Below are 21,181 nucleotides of genomic sequence, written 5' to 3'. Positions count from 1 at the left end.
AAAAAATTATAGATAAAAAGTCTCCAAAAAAATGCATCTGTTGCAGCCGATTTTATGGTCAAATCATGGAGCAACAAATTCTAGATTAGAGCAACTAATTAGCAACAAATTATTGCTAAAATCCTGCATACTCAGATTTTGGAAATAGGGGGGTGTGGGTGCTATCTTGACGTCAAGATAGCACCCACACCCTTTCTATCAATTTTGAGGGGGAAGGGGTGGAGCAACAAATTCGAGATTAGAGCAACTAATTAGCAACAAATTAGCAACAAATTATTGCATACTCATTTTTTTAAATTTGTAAGTTTTTCTTGGTGTGGGTGCTATCTTGACGTTTTGATATGTTCCACAAGTTCCACAATGCATTTTGGACATGAAGGAGATGGATTTAAAATTCGAATGAGACCTTTTTGAAAAGGTGTTGAGAAGCCCTTTAATTTGACACCATTTTTGTGGCTGTGCGTTCATTTTTAGGGAATTTAGCTTTTTTGAGAAAACTGTTAAAGTGCAATTCAAGGTCAAATCTTGGAGCAACAAATTCGGGATTAGAGCAACTAATTAGCAACAAATTAGCAACAAATTATTGCATACTCAGTTTTTTTAAATGTTGAGTTTTTAATGGGTGTGGGTGCTATCTTGACGTCAAGATAGCACCCACACCTTCCACATCAATTTTGAGGGGGAAGGGGTGGAGCAACAAATTCGGGATTAGAGCAACTAATTAGCAACAAATTAGCAACAAATTATTGTATACTCAGATTTTGGAAATTTGGGGGTGTGGGTGCTATCTTGACGGACCTGAAATAGGAAACCGGAAACAGGAAACCGGAACCAGGAAACCGGAAACAGGAAACCGGAAACAAGAAACCGGATACCGGAAACAGGAAACCGGAAACAGGAAACCGGAAACCGAAACCAGGAAACCGGAAACAGGAAACCAGAAACAGGAAACCGGAAATAGGAAACCGGAAACAGGAAACCGGAAACAGGAAACCGGAAATAGGAAACCGGAAACAGGAAACAGGGAACCGGAAACAGGAAACAGGAAACCGGAAATAGGAAACCGGAAATAGGAAACCGGAAACAGGAAACAGCAACAACAACAACAACAACAACAACAACAACAACAACAACAACAACAACAACAACAACTACAACTACAAAAATTGCTATGTTTTTTTGCATTGCTATCAGTATCCGCAGTTTACGTTTACTGCCGATAAGAATAGAATGGTACTCAGCATTTTACTGAGTAAAAATGTTACTGTGTTTTTTTGGCATCGCTATCTGTATCCGCAGTTGGCGGTTACTGTCGATAAGAATAAAACTCAGTATATTACTGAGTAAAAATTTTACTGTGTTTTTTTGGCATCGCTATCCGTATCCACAGTTAGCGGTTACTGCCGATAAGAATAAAACTCTCTATATTACTGAGTAAAAATTTTACTGTATTTTTTTGGCATCGCTATCTGTATCCGCAGTTAGCGTTTACTGGTGATAAGAATAAAACTCAGTATTTTACTGAGTTATTTTATGCTGTGTTTTTTTTGGCATTGCTATCGGTATCCGCAGTTGGCGGTTACTGCCGATAACAATAAAACTCAGTATATTACTGAGTAAAAATTTTACTATGTTTTTTTGGCATCGCTATCCGTATCCACAGTTGGCGTTTACTGCCGATAAGAATAAAACTCAGTATTTTACTGAGTAAATATTTTATATCAAACTCTTTTCGCTAGAAGGAACACAAGAAGATTAAAACTTGTTCACCATATCTCTACAGTCCGAATGCATAGATTATTTCCGATTAAATAAAATAAAAAGAAACACTGATTTTTTTTGTAATATTTTTTTTATAAGAAAAAAATCTTTATTTTAATTAAATTTAAAATATTTTAAGAATTATGTTCCATTCCATTTTTTTGTTTTTGTTATATATTTCATTTTGTTTTCTGTTGTAGATAATGCATGCATATAAATGACCATAGTGTAGAGATTAAAAAATACTTTTTTTTTCTTTTCTTGTTTTTTTTCTCTTAATCATTAAAACAATTACTTGTTTTGTTCTTATAACAAATATATAATGCATGATTTACAAAATAATATTATTAATTAATAATATTTACAACAATATTAAAATTTACGATGTTTTTTTTGTTTTTTATTTTGTTAAAAATTCTATCATCCATTGAATAAAAATAAACAATCAAATGGAAGCTCCATGAAAATTTAATTTTAAATTAAAAAAGAAAAATATTTATATAAACAAAAATAAGAAACTACAAAAAAGAAAAAAATTAAACTTAAAAACTAATATGAATAGAAAATTTATCAAGCACAAAAAGAATTAAATGTGAATATTTTACTCAACTGGCAAAATAAACAAAATGAATATTAAATAAATTAAAAATTAAAATTAACAAAAAAATATAATTAAATTAAATAAAACATAATTTTTTAACATTAAGGCACTGCAAATTTTTCTTTTCTAATAACTAATTTTTAATTTTACTTTTAGCCTTACTAGAAAATGTTGAGTTTTCTTAAATTTTCAAAATGTGTTTTCGAGATAATGTTTCTCTGCAAAAAAACGATTTTTTTCTTAAATTTATTTTTTTATTTTTATTTTTCTTAATTTTTTTTACAAAATCAATTTTAAATTTAATAATTTTCTTATGTTTTTGCTTTTAAAAAATAAATCTTGACTAGTATATTTTTTTTATTTATTAATTTTCTTAATCAGCACAGCAGCAGTGATCAATAAAGAACCGCATTTTGTGGTGCTGATAATGAATTTGGTTCAAAATGATAGACACTTGGATACCAAACAGAACCATCTAATTGTGGACAACTGGCTTCGGGATGAGTTGTACTTGTTTTATTATTAAAAGATGATAAGCATGATGAATTGTTTTTTGTCAAAGAAATAGTTGTCCTTGGTGGAAGAAGAGGTTGAGCACGAAGTGTTATCCTGTGAGGACATTTCAAATTGACATCACAAATAACTGCTGCTCTATGAATGCAATTAAAATAGCGATTGGTCAGATTACCATCAAGAAAAAGCTGAAAATAATACACAATCATGTTAAAAAGTTCCTAAAAGTATGCAAAAGATAACAAATTTACTTCATATCCACCAATATTACCAAGATTTTGAACCCTCCACTTAACAAAAAGTGAATTTGCTCCAAGTTCTTGAACTGTTTCAATTGTTGCTGGGTAACTCAAGTCTTTAGATGGTTTCTGCCATACAACTGGTGATGGACAGGGTAATCGTGAAAAACTAGTATTTCGAGCACTTTCCATAGCTTTCAAGTCGAGGAGAATTGATTCGATAAAATTGGTCTACAACACAGAGAAGATTCAAGAAAAAAACATTTGAAATACCTCAAAGCAAACAAATACCATTTCTTGGTCTTGTGGTTTGCTAGGTTCTTGGTTTGATGAAGTTCTATGAATATTGTCAAAGTCAGGACAGTCAGTACCAATATCAACCGAAGTTGGAAAAAGAGCTTCTTTAGATGTCTTTAGATGTTTTTCTTCTGACAATTCCTGTTCTTCGAGTTGATTGTCAAATGTTAGAAATTGCGCTGAATGAGAGGTCATTAGATTGACTTGAACTGCTTGAGAGGCTTGGGTTTTTAACTGCTGCCATTCTTTGTCATCTTTTTGATCGGATTCAAACCTTTGATGAGATGATTTCTTCAAAATAGGAATCAAAACTGTGTCTTCCGAAGAACTCTGTGTATCGGAAGGTTTCCTGGCAAATATTTCGGAATTTTCCTGTGGTAGTTGAGGAGGTTTATCACACAAATCTGCCTCCAAAGTTGATGATCGTGTAAGACTGCTTCCACTTTGACGAACTTTCAATTCTTCAACCAATTGAAAATAAGTTTCTTCTGGAAACTGCCGAAATTGAGCTGACTGATTCTTCACTTCTTCTTCAACTTTTAGTTCTTCATTCGAATTCGAATCTGGTTCCCAAATTAGTTTTTCATCTGTTCTAAGCAAATCCATGTCAACAGGAATAAGTCTCTGCGAAGTAAATGAAGACTGTTGATAGTCTTCCACATCTCGTTCAGGAGGTTCCAAAACTGTCAAATTATCTTCAATGTTTATTGGTTCTTCTTTAAATAAATGCAAATCCTGTCTTGAAGCCCTTAGAAGTTGTTTACGATATTTCGGTGAAGATGGAGGGACTGGTGGAGGTGATGGTAGTGCATTAAATGGTTCATCTAGATGAATTTCAGTAGGTCCCAAGTGAAGTTTGTCATCCCTCATTGTTTGCAAAACATCATAAATACTCTTCAGAAGTGGGATAATATCTTCATTCATAGTTTGTTGATGATCCCTTGGGGTTTTGTTAGCTGAATCTTTCGAAATTCCAGCCTCTTCCTTTCTAGATCTTTCGAAGTCTTCACAAAGATCTTCAGTGTTGCTGTTGTTTGATAAGCGACCTTCTGAACTTTTATACAAAGACTTTGAAGAATTATCGGATTTCTGGAATATTCCTGGCTTAGATTGTTCAAATAGTTCATTTAGACCCTTCTGTTCTGTATGAATGAGGGCCTTAGAACTAGAAATATGCCCATTTCTTGGGGATCCTTCAGACTGTTCATCGTTTAAACAACTGACAAGCAAATTCTTACCTACACGAAGTCCTTCATAATCTGTCTTTTCATTTCTTTCTTCAACTCCAATCAAATTCTTATTATTTCCTAAAACCTTTGAATTCTGACACCAAAACTTATGGCAAGATCCTTTATCTCCTTTTTCTGTACAAACACATTCATAAGATCCTTGCAAACCTTTTTCCGTCGTTGAAAAAGACAATTTTACAATTGAACTTGCTGCTGCTTCCGTAGAAGATGATGCAAAATTATTATTAAATCCGTCGTCGTTTGAGCAAAGACACGAACCACTTGGAGTAAAATAAGTCTCCAAAGATGATTCGAGTTTGCTTTCTTTATTTTCTTCGTTGCCATCATTATCATCATTATTGTCTTTGGCTTGGTATTTTTGTCGTTGTCCAGCTATTTGTAGTTGTTGTTGTTTTATTGGGCATTGGCCGGCAGGTGCTTCAATATTTGGTTCAAGGCTTAGATTTGTGTGATCTCGGTAACGATCATTTTGGGTTGTTGTTGTTCTTGATCGATCTGGAATGAAAAAAAAGAAAGATTTTAAGAGAAAGAAAGCTTCAGGATTTATAAATTTTTATTTATTTCCAAATCATCTTCATACATTTCAGTTCCATAAAGTTCCACATGCCTACTTTCAGCTACATCACGACATGGGCAAATATCAAATTCCGGTAAACATTGACAACGATCTACTACCACCGAAGAACTAGTTTCTGGATTTTGTTTTTGATAACACTGACAAATTCTAACTTTATGATAACTCAAACTATCTTCAACATGTTTATCCTTCCAAGGACAACTACAACAATTACAACTTCTAGGACAGACAATTTGATTATTTAAGTCATAAACGGGACATTGTTCACAACTACAAGTGACACAAAGGTTTAGATCTTTTTGTTGGGGAAAGGGAAGTTCTTGAGGTGGAACTATTACGCTACCTATGGAGTTTTCTTTTTCAGCTTGAATTGTTTTGGAGACTTCTGGTAAAGGATCCGATGATATCAAGCCTTGATCTTCCTCGAGCTGTGAAGTGTCTTCAGAAAATCGGATAACTTTTGGTAGCCCACATGGAACTTGACTAAAGTGACCATCAGCAATTGATATTGAAGCTGTTCGAATAGGTTCCACTTCATCACTCAAGACACCAAAATCCAAAGAGTAGGCACTTGCTGTTTTAGTAGATTCATCAATCATTGAAGGTTCGACGAAATAATCTCTTCTTTGCTCAAAACCGGTTCTTTTATCATTTTCCACTCTCGTTTCAAAACCTTCAGGTCTCGGATCACTTCCGATAGGAGGTCTTACAAAGGTTGTCGCAAAAGGCTCTTGTGGAAGGTAATCTTGTCCAACTTTTGGTGTAATATATAAAGTTAACAGGACAGTAACAGCAATTGGATCGACAGTAACATTAAATCTATCAAGACGACTTCTTCCACTTTGACTACCACAAAATTCATATCCACTTGAACGAAACTTATCTTGGTCTTCTATAAAATTACTATTCTTCGGACTATTTAAGTCAGCAACTGCTTTTCGAAATCTATCCAAACTTTGTCGCATTGTTCCTTCAAAGGTTGTCATCAAATTTTCAGCAGTTTCAACAAAATTTTGAAGAACTAGCATTAATTTTGAAGAACTAAATTAAAACTATTAAAGAGTTTTGGAAGAAGTAACTTACTTGAAGATTTCGGATTAGTTGAATCATTTTCATCGGGAATATCATAAAAGATATCAGAATCATTTGGAGAAGTTTGAACGGTTTTTGATGGTTTAATTTCGACTTTTTTAGTGGGTTCCATTATATTAGTGGTGTAGTGAATTTTTTTAACAAATAAATTTTTATAAAGAAATAAAAACAAAATAACGCAGGAAATTATTCTAATGTAGCCAACGAAATACAAATTTGAAAAAAAAAAATTAAATTTGATGTCGAAATTTTGACAAACTGGGAAGACTTCTATGTAATTTTATTTTAGAGTTTTACAGTTGCTAAAGTTAAGGTTTTAAAAAATAAAATTGAAAATCCCACAGTAACTCACAACAACTTGAACTTCTGGAGCACTGACGATATGAGTAGGTACCTATTCAATTGCATAGAAGTTCATCTGCATGTTGGTTGCGAAACTTTCCAGAATAGGTATGTATTCCAAAGAGGATTTTAAACAAGTTGCGAGCAAATTATCAAATTTTACAAAACTACATTTGCATGCTAAGTTTTTGGAGCAGTTGCAAATGGTTATGACATTTTCTCCAAATAGTTGCAAACTCTCTATAATATTTGCGTAAATAGTGACGAAATAGTGCGAAATGCAAATTTTTTGCAAACACGACACAAATTGTTTGCAAGAGTATTGAGTCCATTTTTGAAATAGTTGCAAAACTGCAAATTCTGTTCTTACTATATTTTGCAAATGTTTGCAAATTGACCAATAACATTTCCAAACTTTTCTGACCATTGAAAATCTTCTACTTATTATTCTGTTCGCAAATGAATAAACTCACAACGTCTTGATTCAAGACAGATTTGAAAAAAATGCGATATAATAAATAAATAAATAAAAACTCGCATAGATGTGTAAAAATGACTTTGCAAAGGTTTATAATGCTTGTCACAAATGTTTGCAGTCTGTTACAAATTGTTTGTATCCATATTTAAATGAGTTTCAAATATGTTGCAAATTATCTCATATTTTGAACATTTTAGCGGAATTTTGAGAAAATGATGCAGTTCTACATTTTTGTATTTAGTTGCAATGGTATTTAAAGCGGTTATCACAAAATGTCACAAATTATTTGTAAATATCTTGATTTAATGCTAAAAGAAGTTGCAAATTGATTTGCAATCTCGATTTTGCAAGACATTCATAATGAGCATTCGCAATTTGACTTACAACTGATTTGCGAGAATTATTGCCTGAAAGAAATTTGGTGTAAGTGGGGACATTTTATGTTTTATTGCTTAATTTTCATATAATTGCATTCTCATTGCAACTGTCATAAACTTTTTCCAAGACGAATGAGTTTATTTATGGAAATTTCGAAAAACGATTTTTAACATTATTCAAAAACTTTTTCAGAAAAATTAGAATTACGGAAATTAGAGGACAAATTCTGCAAATGTATCTGTTTTAGATAATAACGTTCGCATAGAAAATTTTTCTCATGATCCCAACAAGCATTTTGAATGAGTATTAAGCTTAAATTAAAAACCAAATAAAAATTGATTTGCGAACAAAATCTTGCAAATCACTTTTTAGAAAAAGTTTGCAACTATTCATTCGGATGCATAAGTAAGAAATATTTGCTTCGAAATTTTACTTAGTAGCTTTTGAAAGTAAAGTTTCACTTTTAAACACTCCGTTTTAAAATCCTACTAAAAGACATGTCAGTAACCCTAATTTTACCCAGTAATAGAAGAACTCTATTTAGAAATTTTTAAAACTTTTTATTTAAATCATAAAGATCAATTTAATCACTAGATTTTTTCAAATATTCTTCAAACCAGTACTTTTTTTTCTTGAAACTGGATGAAATATTGTACAACGAAATTCTGATTCCATTTTCTTGCAATGCAATTGAAGAAGTCTTGAATTAATTTTTTCTTCCAATATTTTCAAGAGCTATTTAATAAAATAAATTTAATTTTCGTTAGTAGTTAAGAAGAAAAAAGAATTTTTCACTTGATACTCTGAAAAACAGGCATTTTGTCAAAAAAAAAAATCAACTACAAAAAAGACTTAATAAAACTCTGCAGTTTCTAACAACTGAATCGGATGTTTGAACAGAAAACTTGATATTAAGTTGTTAGAGACTGGAGTTTTAGCTCTTTTAAGCGTAAAAATAAAAAATAAAGCTGGTAAGGAACCTTTAATTTGCAGTTCTTCGGAGATCAAGCTGACTACTTTCAATATTAAAGTTATTCAAAAAACATATAAAAACCCACCGGAACTTCATAAGGATGATAGATTTCTTCCAATTTTGTTAAAAAAGTCATTGCCTTGACAACATGCTCATAACTAAGAAATTTCTGATCTTCTTCAATTTCACCATCGCAGAAAGCAACTTGAACCATATTTTCAAAACCTTTTCGAAATTGTTGATCATTTTCAAAACGTTGCTGAAGATAATTTCTAATTTTGTTTACATTTTCAATTTTCTTAATTGATTTTTCAGCTGATGCCGAAAGGCTTTCAATCAGAGATTTTGTCGAATTCAATTTAGGCTTTTCCGGTTTCTCAATCGGTTCTTTAGGTTTTTCAACTAAAATATCAGTTTGAGTGCCTTCACTCGTTGTAGTTGGTATTACGAAATTTGTAACATTCATCAGCACTTCAGATTCTTCTTCAACTTGAACATCAGACCAATTTTCTTTGCTTACTTGCGACTCATTAATTGGCTCGAAGAAGATTTCTTCATCATCTTCTTCGATAACTGAATAAAAACTAACAAAGGACAGAGAACTAAGTTTCTTTTGAGGCCTTTCGGGATCAATTTGGCAATTGATTTCTTCAGTTTGTGCCGTTTTAAAACTTGTTATAACCTTCCAGATCTCTGACCGAAGGCTTCTCGAAAACCTTTTTCGAAAACCAGGCTGAGGGATCTTGTAAGTTTTCAATTTTCTATGTTTTTGAGTTGATGAAAGCTTCCGAAGACCTGAAGGAACTTCTGAAATCAACTTATCTTCATTCTTAACAAAATTTCCCGTGATTCCGTTAAGAAAAATAGGTTCAACAAAAAATATTTCCTGACTTTTAGGTTTCTTTGGAGTGATTTGCTTCACTTCTTCATCATTTCTTGAAACTTTACCAACTTGACTTACCTCCGACTTGTTTGCCAAAATACTCTCAGCTAATTTTTTGACATCATTGGCAACATTCTGAAATTCACGATGTGATGGAATCGTTCTAGCGCTATCCTAAAATATAATCAAGACTCAAAGTCCTGACAAATAATACAATTAAAAGGCAAAATTAATACCAACCTTCATTGTTCCCAAGACTGATCCAAGATTCTTAGCAGCAGTCTTCAGATCAACAGGTTCTTCAATTCTTAATCGCTTCACTGGACTTCCATTTAATTCCTGAGCCAAACTAACAGCTCCACTAAAACTAGCTGACATTTGACGATCCACAGCTTGTGCTTGCTGTCTCTGTCTGTAATAAGACCCACTCAGCAGTTTTTCCACACGCTTCTCCAACATATCGCACATTTCTTCCTTAGTACGAACTTCATCACTCAGACAACGAATCTTGTCAAGATCTTCTTTTTTCGCTTGATGAAGACTCAAGACCTCCTTTTCCAAAGTGCAAACTTCTTCCCTAAGCTCAGAATTTGTGACTTGGATTTGAAGCAATTCCTTTTGCAACTTGTCCATTTGCACTTGGAAACAGTCAAGCTCATTCCGATAGTGCATATCTTGCTCGCAGTTAATACGACGGATGTAACCAAGCTCATCTTTGAGATTCTTATTTTGAGTCTTCTCACGATCCAGAGCATCTTTGATCGGTCCATCGACTTGTTCAACCAACTTTTCGTACTTCTCCTTCAATCGATGATATTCTTCAGTGATAAGTCCATGTTCTTGAAGGGTCTTCCGTTGATCACGGGACACCTTCTGAAGGCACATTCTCAGCTCTTTTTCAGCATCTTCCAGTTGGCAGATCTTCTCATTTGCAGCTCTCGAATCATCATGAAGACAATCTTCAAGTTGTTTGATCTTCTTTTGAAGACTCTCTTCCTTGGATTTTGAAGCCATCAAGCGATCATTATAGCTCTTCTCCAAGTCTTCCCAACAACCATCTGCACAAGCCATGGCTTCAGAGTGACGTGAGTTCAAATCGTTAATTTGACGTTTCAAGCTTCTAATCTCTCCTCGAAGATTTGCAATCTCCCTTCTATAAATATCTTCAGCTTCTGCACAGTCACAGTCGCTTGACATTCTTCCAACTTCATCATGACGCGTTAGATCAGGCTGAGAAGGATCCCTTTCAATGCAATTACCCATTTTAGAATTGGCAACACAGAAGGCGTTATATAGCACTAAGGCAGGCAAAATACTGTGCAAGAATTCAAAGTTCTCCTTGAACCTACAACGATCTTCCTCCAGATGGCAAACCTGGGTCTGAACGGCAGACAGGTCGTCCCTCAATATAGCACTCTCACTGCGGCAGTCTTTCAATTTATTTTGTAGCGCTTCTCTAGACATTTCCAGCTCAATATTACGCTGACTCAAAATTTCCAGCTCGACTTCAAGCCTCTGCAGGCGAAGTCGTGTGTCGTTTTCAGCCTCCTCGAACTCACACTTCTCTTCTTCGATTTCTGAATTCTCAACTTCCAAAAAGTCAACCCGATCTTGCAATTCCTTGACCAGATTTTCCAATACAATCTCCCTCTGTAACCGATCTGCTAAAAGTTTAGCCTGTCTATCACCACTGCTCTCATAGATCAGAAGCTTGCCTTCGAGAACTTCGAGACGATCTTTGTAATATTGAAGACGTTTCTGATCGGAAAAGTTTGGCGATAGGCTTTGTGAACTTGTCACAGGTACTTTGGTGAAGGCGGATTTTTTGGCACACTCCTCGAATTGTTCACGGATTCTATTTAACTTTTGGGCTTCTGTAGGTTCCGATAATGTTGAGTTGGAAAATTCCTCCGGATCCGTTTGGGTGTACACCGATGTTTCACTCAAATCGCCCTCGAAAACTCCACTTTCGGTTAAACTTGTTGTATGCCAAGCTCTAAGTTTTCTTTGTGGTGAATCGTTGGGTGTGGAAACGGTACTACTGTATGGAAGGACGGTAGCAACTATTCTTCCTTGGGACGGTATTGATTTTGGCTTGTTTGTTTGGAGTTGTAGGGTTGGGCAGATGTCTGATGATGAACGGGATGATGAACTATAGTCTGATACTCGGGATTTGATCTTAAAAAATAAACGAAATAAAAAATAAAGTTAAGAATATTATAAGATTTTGGATTTTTTTGAAAAAATAATTAACACGTTTTTAAGGTGAAGACGAATTAATAATTTTTTAAAAAGTTTGACTGTCAGAATTTTTTTGGAAATTTTTTTCGATTACTACTTACGTATTCTAAACTTGATGATTCTTCGCTTGAAGGCAGTGAATCGTGACCATGAGACATTGCGTCTAGATTTTGGACAAAAGCCAAAACTTGTTGAAGACAAATTTTGTCTTCTTCGTCAATGTTTGGCTTCTTGATTATTTGACTTAATCGTCGGCGCAAGTCTTCGTTTGTCATGTGATCCAATAACTGGAAGAGAAATTTCGAGGTTAATGGTTGAAATAGAAGTTTTTGTAATTTTCTATTTCGTAAAAGGGTTTAAGCTTTACACCTTTTGGACCTGTCTTAAAATTCCCGTTTAAAGAAAATCGAGTAATACTTACATTCAAATCACATGGTGATATAACATTTATCCTGTCATCAATATGATGATGGCTATGTGGCGATGTTACTCCAGAATCTGAACGATCTGTGAAAATAATCGCATCATCCGATTCCTTTCCACCAACATTGTTCCAGACATTTTTACTATTTGGTGTGGTATTGCTCTGAAGCGACCACTGAAAAGAAAAATATGAAAAAAAAAAATTGTAGAAAACTAAAAATTATATCGAAATTAATTTTAAATATTTCTTTTCCCTAGTTCTTTTAACAGGACTGTGTTTGATCGGTATGTATGTTCCGTCATAACTTCTAAACTACTCATCTTAGTTTAAAAAATGAGATATCGTTGGAATTGTCTTTCTTGTCCGATTACTATAGGCTATGCAAATACCCACTCAATCGAATATGGTGCAATCTTAAGACAAATAATGAAATAATTGTTTGTTTTCATGTACAAATGTTTAGTTGAAAATATCTAAGGAACCAAACCTCCAAGAAACTTTTGGTTTTCAACAATAAATAGAGCTTGAAGAGTCCTTTCTTTTGATGTCTCACTCGATGGATTTGAACGAAATTTTTGAAAATGTATTTTTTCTGAAAATGATTTTTTGTCGAAAATCTTAAAAAAAAAAAGATTTTTAATTTCAATGTGAACTCTAATCTGTAAACCGAATCTAATTTCGAGACCTAGATCAGAAAATATCTACTTCCGAATGTAAGCAAAAAAATATTTTTTTTTTTCGATTCTATGAGAAATTTTTTTTTTCGACTGCAAATAAATCAGCAAGCAGAATGTAAAAAATCTTTTGGTTTTCAACTATAAATAGAGCTTAAAAAGGCCTGTCTTTTGATGTATCACTCGATGGATTTGGAAGAAATTTTTGAAAATTACAATAGGTATTTGATTTTTTCTCGAAAATCTTAAAAAAGTAGATTTGAAATTTTTTCACATAAATGTATAGACTTGCTCATTGTGAACTCATATCTGTAAACCAAATCTAATTTCGAGACCTAGATCACAAACAATCTGCTTCCGGGTGAAAGAAAAAAAAATATTTTTTTTTTTTTCGATTCTATGAGAAATTTTGTTTTTCGACTGCAAATAATTCAGCAAGCAGAATGTAAAAAAACTTTTGGGTTTCAGTTATGAATAAAGCTTAAAAAGGCCTTTCTCATTATGTTTAACTCGATGGATTTCGAAGAAATTTTTGAAAATTCCAATATTTTTGAAAAGGGGTTAACCTTGATTTTTTCTCGAAAATCTTCAAAAAATAGATTTGAAAGTTTTTCAAATATATGGATAGACTTGCTCATTGTGCACTCATATCTGCTAACCAAATCTAATTTCGAGAGCTAGATCAGAAAATATCTACTTCCGAATGTAAGAAAAAAAAAATATTTTTTTTTTGTCAATTGCATATAATTCACCAAACGGAATGTAAAAAAAACTTTTGGTTTTTAGTTATGAATAAAGCTTAAAAAGGCCTTTCTTTTGATTTATCACTCGATGGATTTGGAAGAAATTTTTGAAAATTCCAATTTTTTAGGCATTGATTTTTTCGCGAAAATCCGAAAAAAAATAATTTGTGATTTTTTTACAGAAATTAATAGGCCTGTTCATTGTGAACTCGTATCTGGTAACCAAAACTTGTTTCGGTACTTTATCCAAAAATATCGGCTTCCGAATTAAAAAAAATTATAATTCTTACAAAAAATTCAGCAACCACACCTTCATAAAACGTTTGGTTTGCAGATTTTAAAAATTAGTTTCTACTTAATTTGAAATGGTAACGGAGTTACGAATAACAGAGTAACGCGCGACAGAGTTACGGCCGTCAAAGTTACGCGAAACCGAAGTTACGGAAAACTAGAGTTACGAATTCTAAAGTTATGTTAAGCTATGACATGTGATTTTTGGGTTGACAACAATTGCGAGGAACGATATGGAATTATGGAAACACAAACAAGAGATTAACATTTTTCTCATTGGTCAGAACTAAATGAGTAAAGCGAAAATGGGTGTTATTTAATCTTGTAAAATTTTGATTGGATAGGTATAGATATACAATGTATATTGTATATTATACATATATGGTTTTGTTTTTGTGAGAAGATCGCAAAAACGTTGAAATAGAAAAAAAAAAACATAAGTATACTCATTTTTGACAATAAAGAAAAATTAAAAACATATATAAAAGTTTTGTGCTTCAAGTTAAGCGAAAAAAAAAAGACAAAAAAGGTGGAAGAAACATTGGACCGCTCTTTAAACATGAATTTCATTTTGCTTGACCAATATTATGTGATAACTAAATAAACAAAAACAGTAGATAGTGAAACAAAAGTAGAAAAGAATTTTTAAAAACTAAAAAAACGGGAAAAATATAACAAACGGAAGGTTAAAAGTCTCCTAAGTGCACCTATCCATTAGAAAATAGTTAAAATCAGCAGAATCGCTCTCCGCAAAATTGAAAAAGCATTTTCCAATAATACCGGAAAGGATTTATTGAAATGAGTGAAGGATCAAAATGTATAAAAAATTAAATTCTGATCCTCTGGAACTACTAAACTACTGGAATTTTCAACTAATGAGGCATTATCATTGATGAATGATGCTTTTCTGTCGGAACATCTTGAACAAGTTCAATGCAAAAAGCAAGCAAGTGTAAAAGGCCAGAAATAGGGTCACGAAGAAATTTAGAGAATTATTAGCTTGAAAAACATCGAAGGTAATATAAACACAGCTGTTTTTAATAGGCCCTTCTGTTTCAAGTTTGCATCGCACAAAAAGGAGTTACTTTTTTAAATTATCTGCAGATATTTTTAAAGGTGATGCCATTTTTTATGATTGTGAAGCATATTTAATTAAAATCATTGCTAAAATTTTAATTTAAAGCATGATAATGAGAAAATAAATCATATATGTCACCTGTCAAAAACGTGTGTAAAAGTTCTATTTCTTAATAAAAACTAATTATTCCGCCTCTCTTTTTTCGTGAATAGCAATAGAGCTTTTATTTATTGAGATTTTTCAAGCGTTTTTTAAAATAATTAAGTATATCCAATCATAGAATACGTTTACGGAAACATAAATTCAAATAGGTACTATAAAAATGCATTTTCTTCATCACTATTTTGACCCACTTTTTGCAGAAATTATAGATTTCTTTTTAAAAAATATTTCTTTTTTATAGAATTTTATCTATTCACATTCATTTGTTTAAAACTGTTTAGAAAAAAAGTCGATTTAACACGAGTTATTAATTTTGTCCAGCTAGATTCGTGATTGGCAACACTGTGCTACGTATCGATATTCTCTTATTTATGTTTCCATAATTCCATATCGTTCCTCGCAATTGTTGCCAACCCAAAAATCACATGTCATAGCTTAACATAACTTTAGAATTCGTAACTCTAGTTTTCAGTAACTTCGGTTTCGCGTAACTTTGACGGCCGTAACTCTGTCGCCCGTAACTCTGGTATTCGTAACTTCGTCGGTTTCCCACTTAATTTTATTATTACTCCCTTAGCTTATAGTCTTACACAATAAAAAAAAAAAACAAAGCAAAACGTTCATAAGTTGCTATAATCGACTCATTACTTAAAGAGTACTTTGAACTCATCATGTTTACACCATTTTTGCATGCTTATTAAACAACTTCCAATTAAATATAGCCTCTTTCTTTCTGTAACCGCGCACATGCTTAACACCAAATAACTATTATTATTTCTTATATTGTTTGTGATAGATTTACAACAAATCAACAGCGCGTTACTGAGCCTAGGTTGCTTGTCCGAAAAAAAAAACTATCTAATTATTGTAAAACTTGTGGAAAACCATCTTTCTTACAAAAAACAAACAAAATAAAAACAAAATACTTTCCAAAAAGCTAGACCTACATTATAATTAAAAGAAACAAAAACCAATATTTCCACTTTCACTGTTTTCAAAAAAAAACACAAAAAAAAAATAATTAAATTAAAAAAAAAACAAAAATAAAAAAAAAAACAAAACAAAAACGAATAGAGAAGAACCCAACAAAAAATGCAACAAGTGGAAGTGTGATATTTCACCAAAACCAAAAAAAATGAAATGATTTTTGTTGCATCGCCAGTCACCACCACCACACCATCAATTCACAGCCATGTCTAAGTTGTTAAGTGGTAAGTGGTTCACCTACATTGATTCTGGGAAATCACTTTAATTCAATAAGAGCTCTAAATGGATAGGCCAGAGCAGAGAGATACCTATCATGCTCCAAGAGTAATTGATAATTATTATCACTGCGGTTGTGAGCGCGCGGGAGTCATTCGTGCGCAGTTAAAAGTTTAAACTTTTTAAATTGCATAAACAATTAACTTAATTACCACTTGGAGCATGAATTCGAATCGAATTTGAAAAGTTTTGTTTTCATTTAGGTATATCTATTTTTTGTACGAGATACCTACACATGAATGGGGAAAATATACAATCTTGGAATTCGATTAAATCAATAGGGCAACCTTTTTATGGAGGAAAAAAGAGGAAATAAATATCATATGCAAATCGCCACAGTATGTTGGGAAAGAAAACTAACGAAAGAGTTTTGAGGTTTTGTTTTTAAGTGGAAGATGAAAAGTTTAATAAATTCATGGAAACACTTACACAAACTAGCTCGCGTTACTTCACATTGTTTAATAAGAAACAGCTCTGAAATATACATATAATTCCATCAAGTTCTTAAAAATCAAATAAATAATGTAGGCCATAATGCTTCCACAAACAGACAAAAGAAAAACATTGAAATTCTGACATAGAAAATTTGTTTCATAAAATTCTTAAAATTTGAAAAAAGTGAAAAAATAATTTATGAATAAGTTCCCCAATTTGTCGGAGGCTAATTAATCTCTCAATTTGAATTATGCTACAAAAATAGCCAAAATTAGTTGGCTTGGTCAATCCAACAAATAACTCTTCAAACATAGGCGTGGTGGAATGTAAAAACAAGCTTGGAACATTAAGTTGGAAATTTTAAACTGATATTTTTGAATATATACAATACAGGGTGTCCCACAATCACCACCCCAAATGATAACCATGGATTCCTGAAGTCATTTTAAGTCGACAATTTAAAGAAGCAACTTTCTCGTTTTCGCCCTGTTTTCGATTATGACGGTTCTTATGATTTTTTTTTTTTTTTCATAAAAAAGAATACTGAAAGTAATTTTTAAAAATAAACAAACTGAGTGAATTAAAAAAAAATTAGATACAAAATGAATTAAAACTTTTTCAGAGCTATTTTGGTCAGGAAAAGAACAAATATATAAAGCTCAGAAAAAGTTGTAATTCATTTGAATTAATTTTGTATTTAATTTTTTTTTAAATTCACTCAGTTTGTTTATTTTTAAAAGCATTCTTTTTTATGAAAAAAAAAATATTTTTTTAAGGAAATAAACTGAGCGTTAAATAATAAGTGACAAAAGTAATACTAATTAACGTTTTTTTTTTTTGAATAAAATGTTATCAAAGTAAAAAAAAAAAACTTAAAAAAAAACAAAAAATTGGGTTTGATGCAAAACTGCGCAGAAACGGTTGTCTGCCAGAAAAAACAGTTTTGAGACAAAATTAATCTGTAAAAGTTCTTGGTTTGTTAAGTTAAGGGAAAAGAAAGCAAAAACGATAAAAAACCGTCATAACTCGAAAACGGGACGAAAACAAGAAAATTACCTACTTCTGAAGTTTTTCAATTTAAAATGATTTCAGAAATGCATGGTTTTTATTTATCGCGGTGACTGTGGGACACCCTGTATCTTTATTTATGACTTAAAATGTGTTTGAAGCTTCTTTACGTTTCCAAACAAATAAAGCCAAAATTTAATTTGAGGAATGAAACTATCCCAAAAATTAAATTTTCATTTTTATATTTCACAACCTTAATTTCGATATTTTTAATCAGGAAGTATCAAATTTTCCATACTATATTACCTACATTTCTACAAATCAATTAAATGACCCAAAACATTTTGTGGAACGCATTTGATTTATAAATTTTCCTTATGTGATGTTTGTGTTTGAAATTGATTCTTAGTTTCACCGGTGAAAATAGGCTACTAGAATTCAAACCTTTTGGTAATTATTGCACATTTAAATACTCTGGAACATGATGTATTCAGTTTTAAATTTGGAATAAATTATTTGATACAGATAAGAAAACATCAAAGTTGTGTGTACAATAGGGTGGGTCAAAAAAAAAACATACGAATATCTTCTACACGGTTAAAGCAATCAATTTGATGCCAAGGACTCTTTTGTAGAACTTTTAAGCCCCTAAATACATCTTGCTAATTTGATAATAATGCCTTTTAAGTGAATTAGAAAATTTTGAACAGTAAAAAATGTTTTTATAATTTTTTTTAACTTTGACCTCGAATATCTTTCAAATGGTTATATTAATGACAAAAGTATACAAGACCCTTTTTGTGGAGCAATCTTGCGCGTTTGATTATTATAATTTTTCAATTTGCTACAAAATTAAGAACAAAAACGAATTTTTGAAATTTTTTTCGATTTTTTGACCTCAAATATCTATTAAATGATTAGATAAACGAAAAAAGTTTATAAGTCAATCTACTACAAGAACATGTAAAGAAATTTGCTAAAAAGTCGATTTAGAAAAAAAATATATTTTTTTAGTAGAAGCCTGATGTAAAAATGGAAAATTTCCATTAATATAAAGAGTTCATATTTGGTGAGTATATTCTAGAGGTTTCTAGCAATCGATTTTTCTTAGTACTTATAAAATAAAAAAAAAAATTCGATTTTTTTTTTACCCATCCTAATGTACAAGCTAGTAATCAACTCAAGCGAAATGAAAAGCGAATACGTTCCACAAACCTGCCAAGCTAGTTAATTTTTGAAGCTTATGAGTAAAACTCAGAATATTCATTTTTACCAAAAAGAACCAAATGTCTATTAAAATATTTGGCTTTTTTATGCAGTAAGGCAAAGATCTGTAGGAAAAAAAATTAAATAATTTTAAGAAAATCGGTTACACCCTTTAAGAGAAAAAAGTTTATAAAAGTGGGCGTTTCTGAGGGATCCATCCCCATAACACGGGTTATGCAATGGGTTGGAGGTCTCAAATTTGGAAATGAGTTTACTTACTACCCCAGAAACCACTTCCAGAATTTCAGCCTACCCCGAATATTTTCCATTTGGATTTCTAGATTTAATGCACTATTATGACTAGGTATGGCAAATACATAAGCATCGGAACAAAGAAGTTTTGTGAAACCTAATCATTGCATGCATATTGTTCATTTATTTAAGTTTATGCACATTGTTTTTCTTGTTGTTGTCCAGGATGTATTTTATTTTTTTTTTTTTTTTCAAAACACAAAACTCTCTTACGTCAAAGTCATAACCAAAGATTATGTTATAGCTCCCATTCTACACAACTTCCAACAACATGTATCTATCAATAAATACCACAAAAGACAAGACAACCAACGTACAATATATATTTCCCTTTGTTTTGTTATGGAAAATAACTTCATTCAACTGGAACATATTTCTTGTTTGTTTTTTATTTTTTTTTTTTTGTTGTCTTTTGATTGACACTCAAAGCCAATCCCACGCTAATTTTTATCATAACTTTGTCGACCGTTTGACAATTTATCTTTATTCCATATACCTATAAAAAAAAAAAACTTCAAAGGGTCTAATAGCCGACAATACATGTTTTTTTTTTTCTTCACCAATTCACTTTCTATTTTTAAACAAAAAAAAGTTAATTTTAAACTAATGCAAATGCGGTGTTGCACCTCCTGTTGCATGTTTTATAGATTTTTGTTTTGTTTGCATAATTTCCAATAATGCGCATAATACAACATTTTGTTTTGATATCTCTTTTTCTATTTTGTTAATAAATAAATTAAAATCAATAATAACTCAGGTGTTATATGATTCATACAAACGATATAAATAAAATACTTTGCATGCACAATGACCAATGAACAGGGCCGGATTTTCTGAAGTAACAAAGTATGTAATTGAATGGGCGCTTCAAAAATAATTGCTGACTAGAAAAAAGAAAGTAAAACTTGACTACTTGGATCCATTGAAAGAAGATCAAAACTAAATAGGCGCCTTGGAAGAGGGGCCCAACAAAATTAAAGGATTTTAAGTAAAAGATATCAAGATTTATAAAAATTTACCTTAAAATTAAAACAATACCTTATCTTTTAAAAGCAGTTTCTTTTTTTTTACAGAAATATATTATTTTGGGCGCCCTCATAAAGTAGGAGCCTTTTTATTTCGTAAAGTCAATCGTTTAATGTAAAAACGCAAATAGAAAGTATATGATCAGTTCAAGCATACAAAAAATTCTCTAGGCCTTGAAGCATTTTTTATTTTCTAGTCGATCCGACCCTGGACTTTCAAGCGCATGTACATTTTACCCCAAAACAAAAAACTAATTATTTTGATTATAATAAATCTTAAGGGGTTCCTCGTTGTGGTTTTTTTTGGATACTTTTACTTTAACTTTGGTTAATGCAACCATACAACTCACAAGACAAAAGCACCACTCACAATCTTATTATTGATTTGGAGGCCTTATTTGGTTTTTGAATTTGGTAAAACGTACTTATTCGCGTATCTTTACAGGCAAGTTAGTGAGGCGGCATATTTTCAATAAAAAAAATCTAACGAAGTGGTATGACGATGATGCGCGGTAGAGGTGGTAATGGTAGATTGGCGGTCTGGCAAAAATCAAATCGCATGACCAATTATAATAAATTAACGGTGAAGATATTGCGGAACACCTTGTTAGGTAGCTGTTGAATGGTTGTAGATACTTTTTTTTTTTCTTTCTAAGATTTTGTATAAGTAGATACTTTGCATTGCAAAGTGAAGCTCTATAGAGCTCTGTTTTGGTTGTATTAAATGCGTGCGTGTGCAGATTTCTAAAATGAAAAATTATGAGATGTACATATTTTTTTGTTTGGTTGGTTACATACACTTAGTTTTGTATAAACTTGGAATTGGCATAAAAATCAGAGTGCATCGCTCATTAGACCGCGGCAAAATGAGCATCGCATCTTTATAAAAGTGTGCATTGATTGTAGATATTGTATCCATAAATATGTAGGTATAC

The 21,181-nt window shown here is 31.8% G+C and overlaps 2 protein-coding genes across 5 annotated transcripts in view; both read right to left on the bottom strand.

Annotated features, from left to right (window-relative positions):
* Positions 1 to 2,635: 2,635 nt before the first annotated feature.
* On the bottom strand, positions 2,636 to 5,086 carry LOC129919903 (uncharacterized). The gene is made up of 3 exons (XM_056001008.1): positions 3,406 to 5,086; positions 3,127 to 3,345; positions 2,636 to 3,063 (listed from the first exon to the last, which is right to left on the bottom strand). Exons 1-3 carry the CDS (start codon positions 4,333 to 4,335, stop codon positions 2,758 to 2,760), a joined length of 1,455 nt encoding a protein of 484 aa, XP_055856983.1. The 5' UTR covers positions 4,336 to 5,086; the 3' UTR covers positions 2,636 to 2,757.
* Positions 5,019 to 21,181, bottom strand: part of LOC129919902 (interaptin) — a 171,313-nt gene continuing 155,150 nt past the window's right edge. For 2 of the 4 annotated variants that reach the window (XM_056001005.1, XM_056001004.1), the window contains 5 exons: positions 12,047 to 12,223; positions 11,727 to 11,912; positions 9,625 to 11,562; positions 8,587 to 9,558; positions 8,110 to 8,263 (listed from right to left, as the gene is read on the bottom strand). In XM_056001005.1, the coding sequence (XP_055856980.1) occupies positions 8,129 to 8,263; positions 8,587 to 9,558; positions 9,625 to 11,562; positions 11,727 to 11,912; positions 12,047 to 12,223 (3,408 nt within the window). In that variant the 3' untranslated portion in view covers positions 8,110 to 8,128. Of the gene's footprint in view, positions 5,157 to 8,109; positions 8,264 to 8,586; positions 9,559 to 9,624; positions 11,563 to 11,726; positions 11,913 to 12,046; positions 12,224 to 21,181 lie in introns of those variants that run through there. The other 2 variants (XM_056001006.1, XM_056001007.1) reach the window with 2 other exon arrangements.

Source organism: Episyrphus balteatus, chromosome 4 (genome assembly GCF_945859705.1).
Source record: "Episyrphus balteatus chromosome 4, idEpiBalt1.1, whole genome shotgun sequence".
Lineage (NCBI taxonomy): Eukaryota > Metazoa > Arthropoda > Insecta > Diptera > Syrphidae > Episyrphus > Episyrphus balteatus.
Note: the sequence above shows the minus strand (reverse complement) of the source record. Positions and strands in the feature narration are given on the sequence as shown.

Coding starts and splice junctions, on each gene's coding strand:
- LOC129919903 (XM_056001008.1), bottom strand. CDS start 4,335: ATGAATGAAGATATTATCCCACTTCTGAAGAGTATTTATGATGTTTTG. Junction 3,346..3,405: donor AACCACAAGACCAAGAAATG/GTATTTGTTTGC, acceptor TCTGTGTTGTAG/ACCAATTTTATCGAATCAAT. Junction 3,064..3,126: donor GTAATATTGGTGGATATGAA/GTAAATTTGTTA, acceptor TATTATTTTCAG/CTTTTTCTTGATGGTAATCT.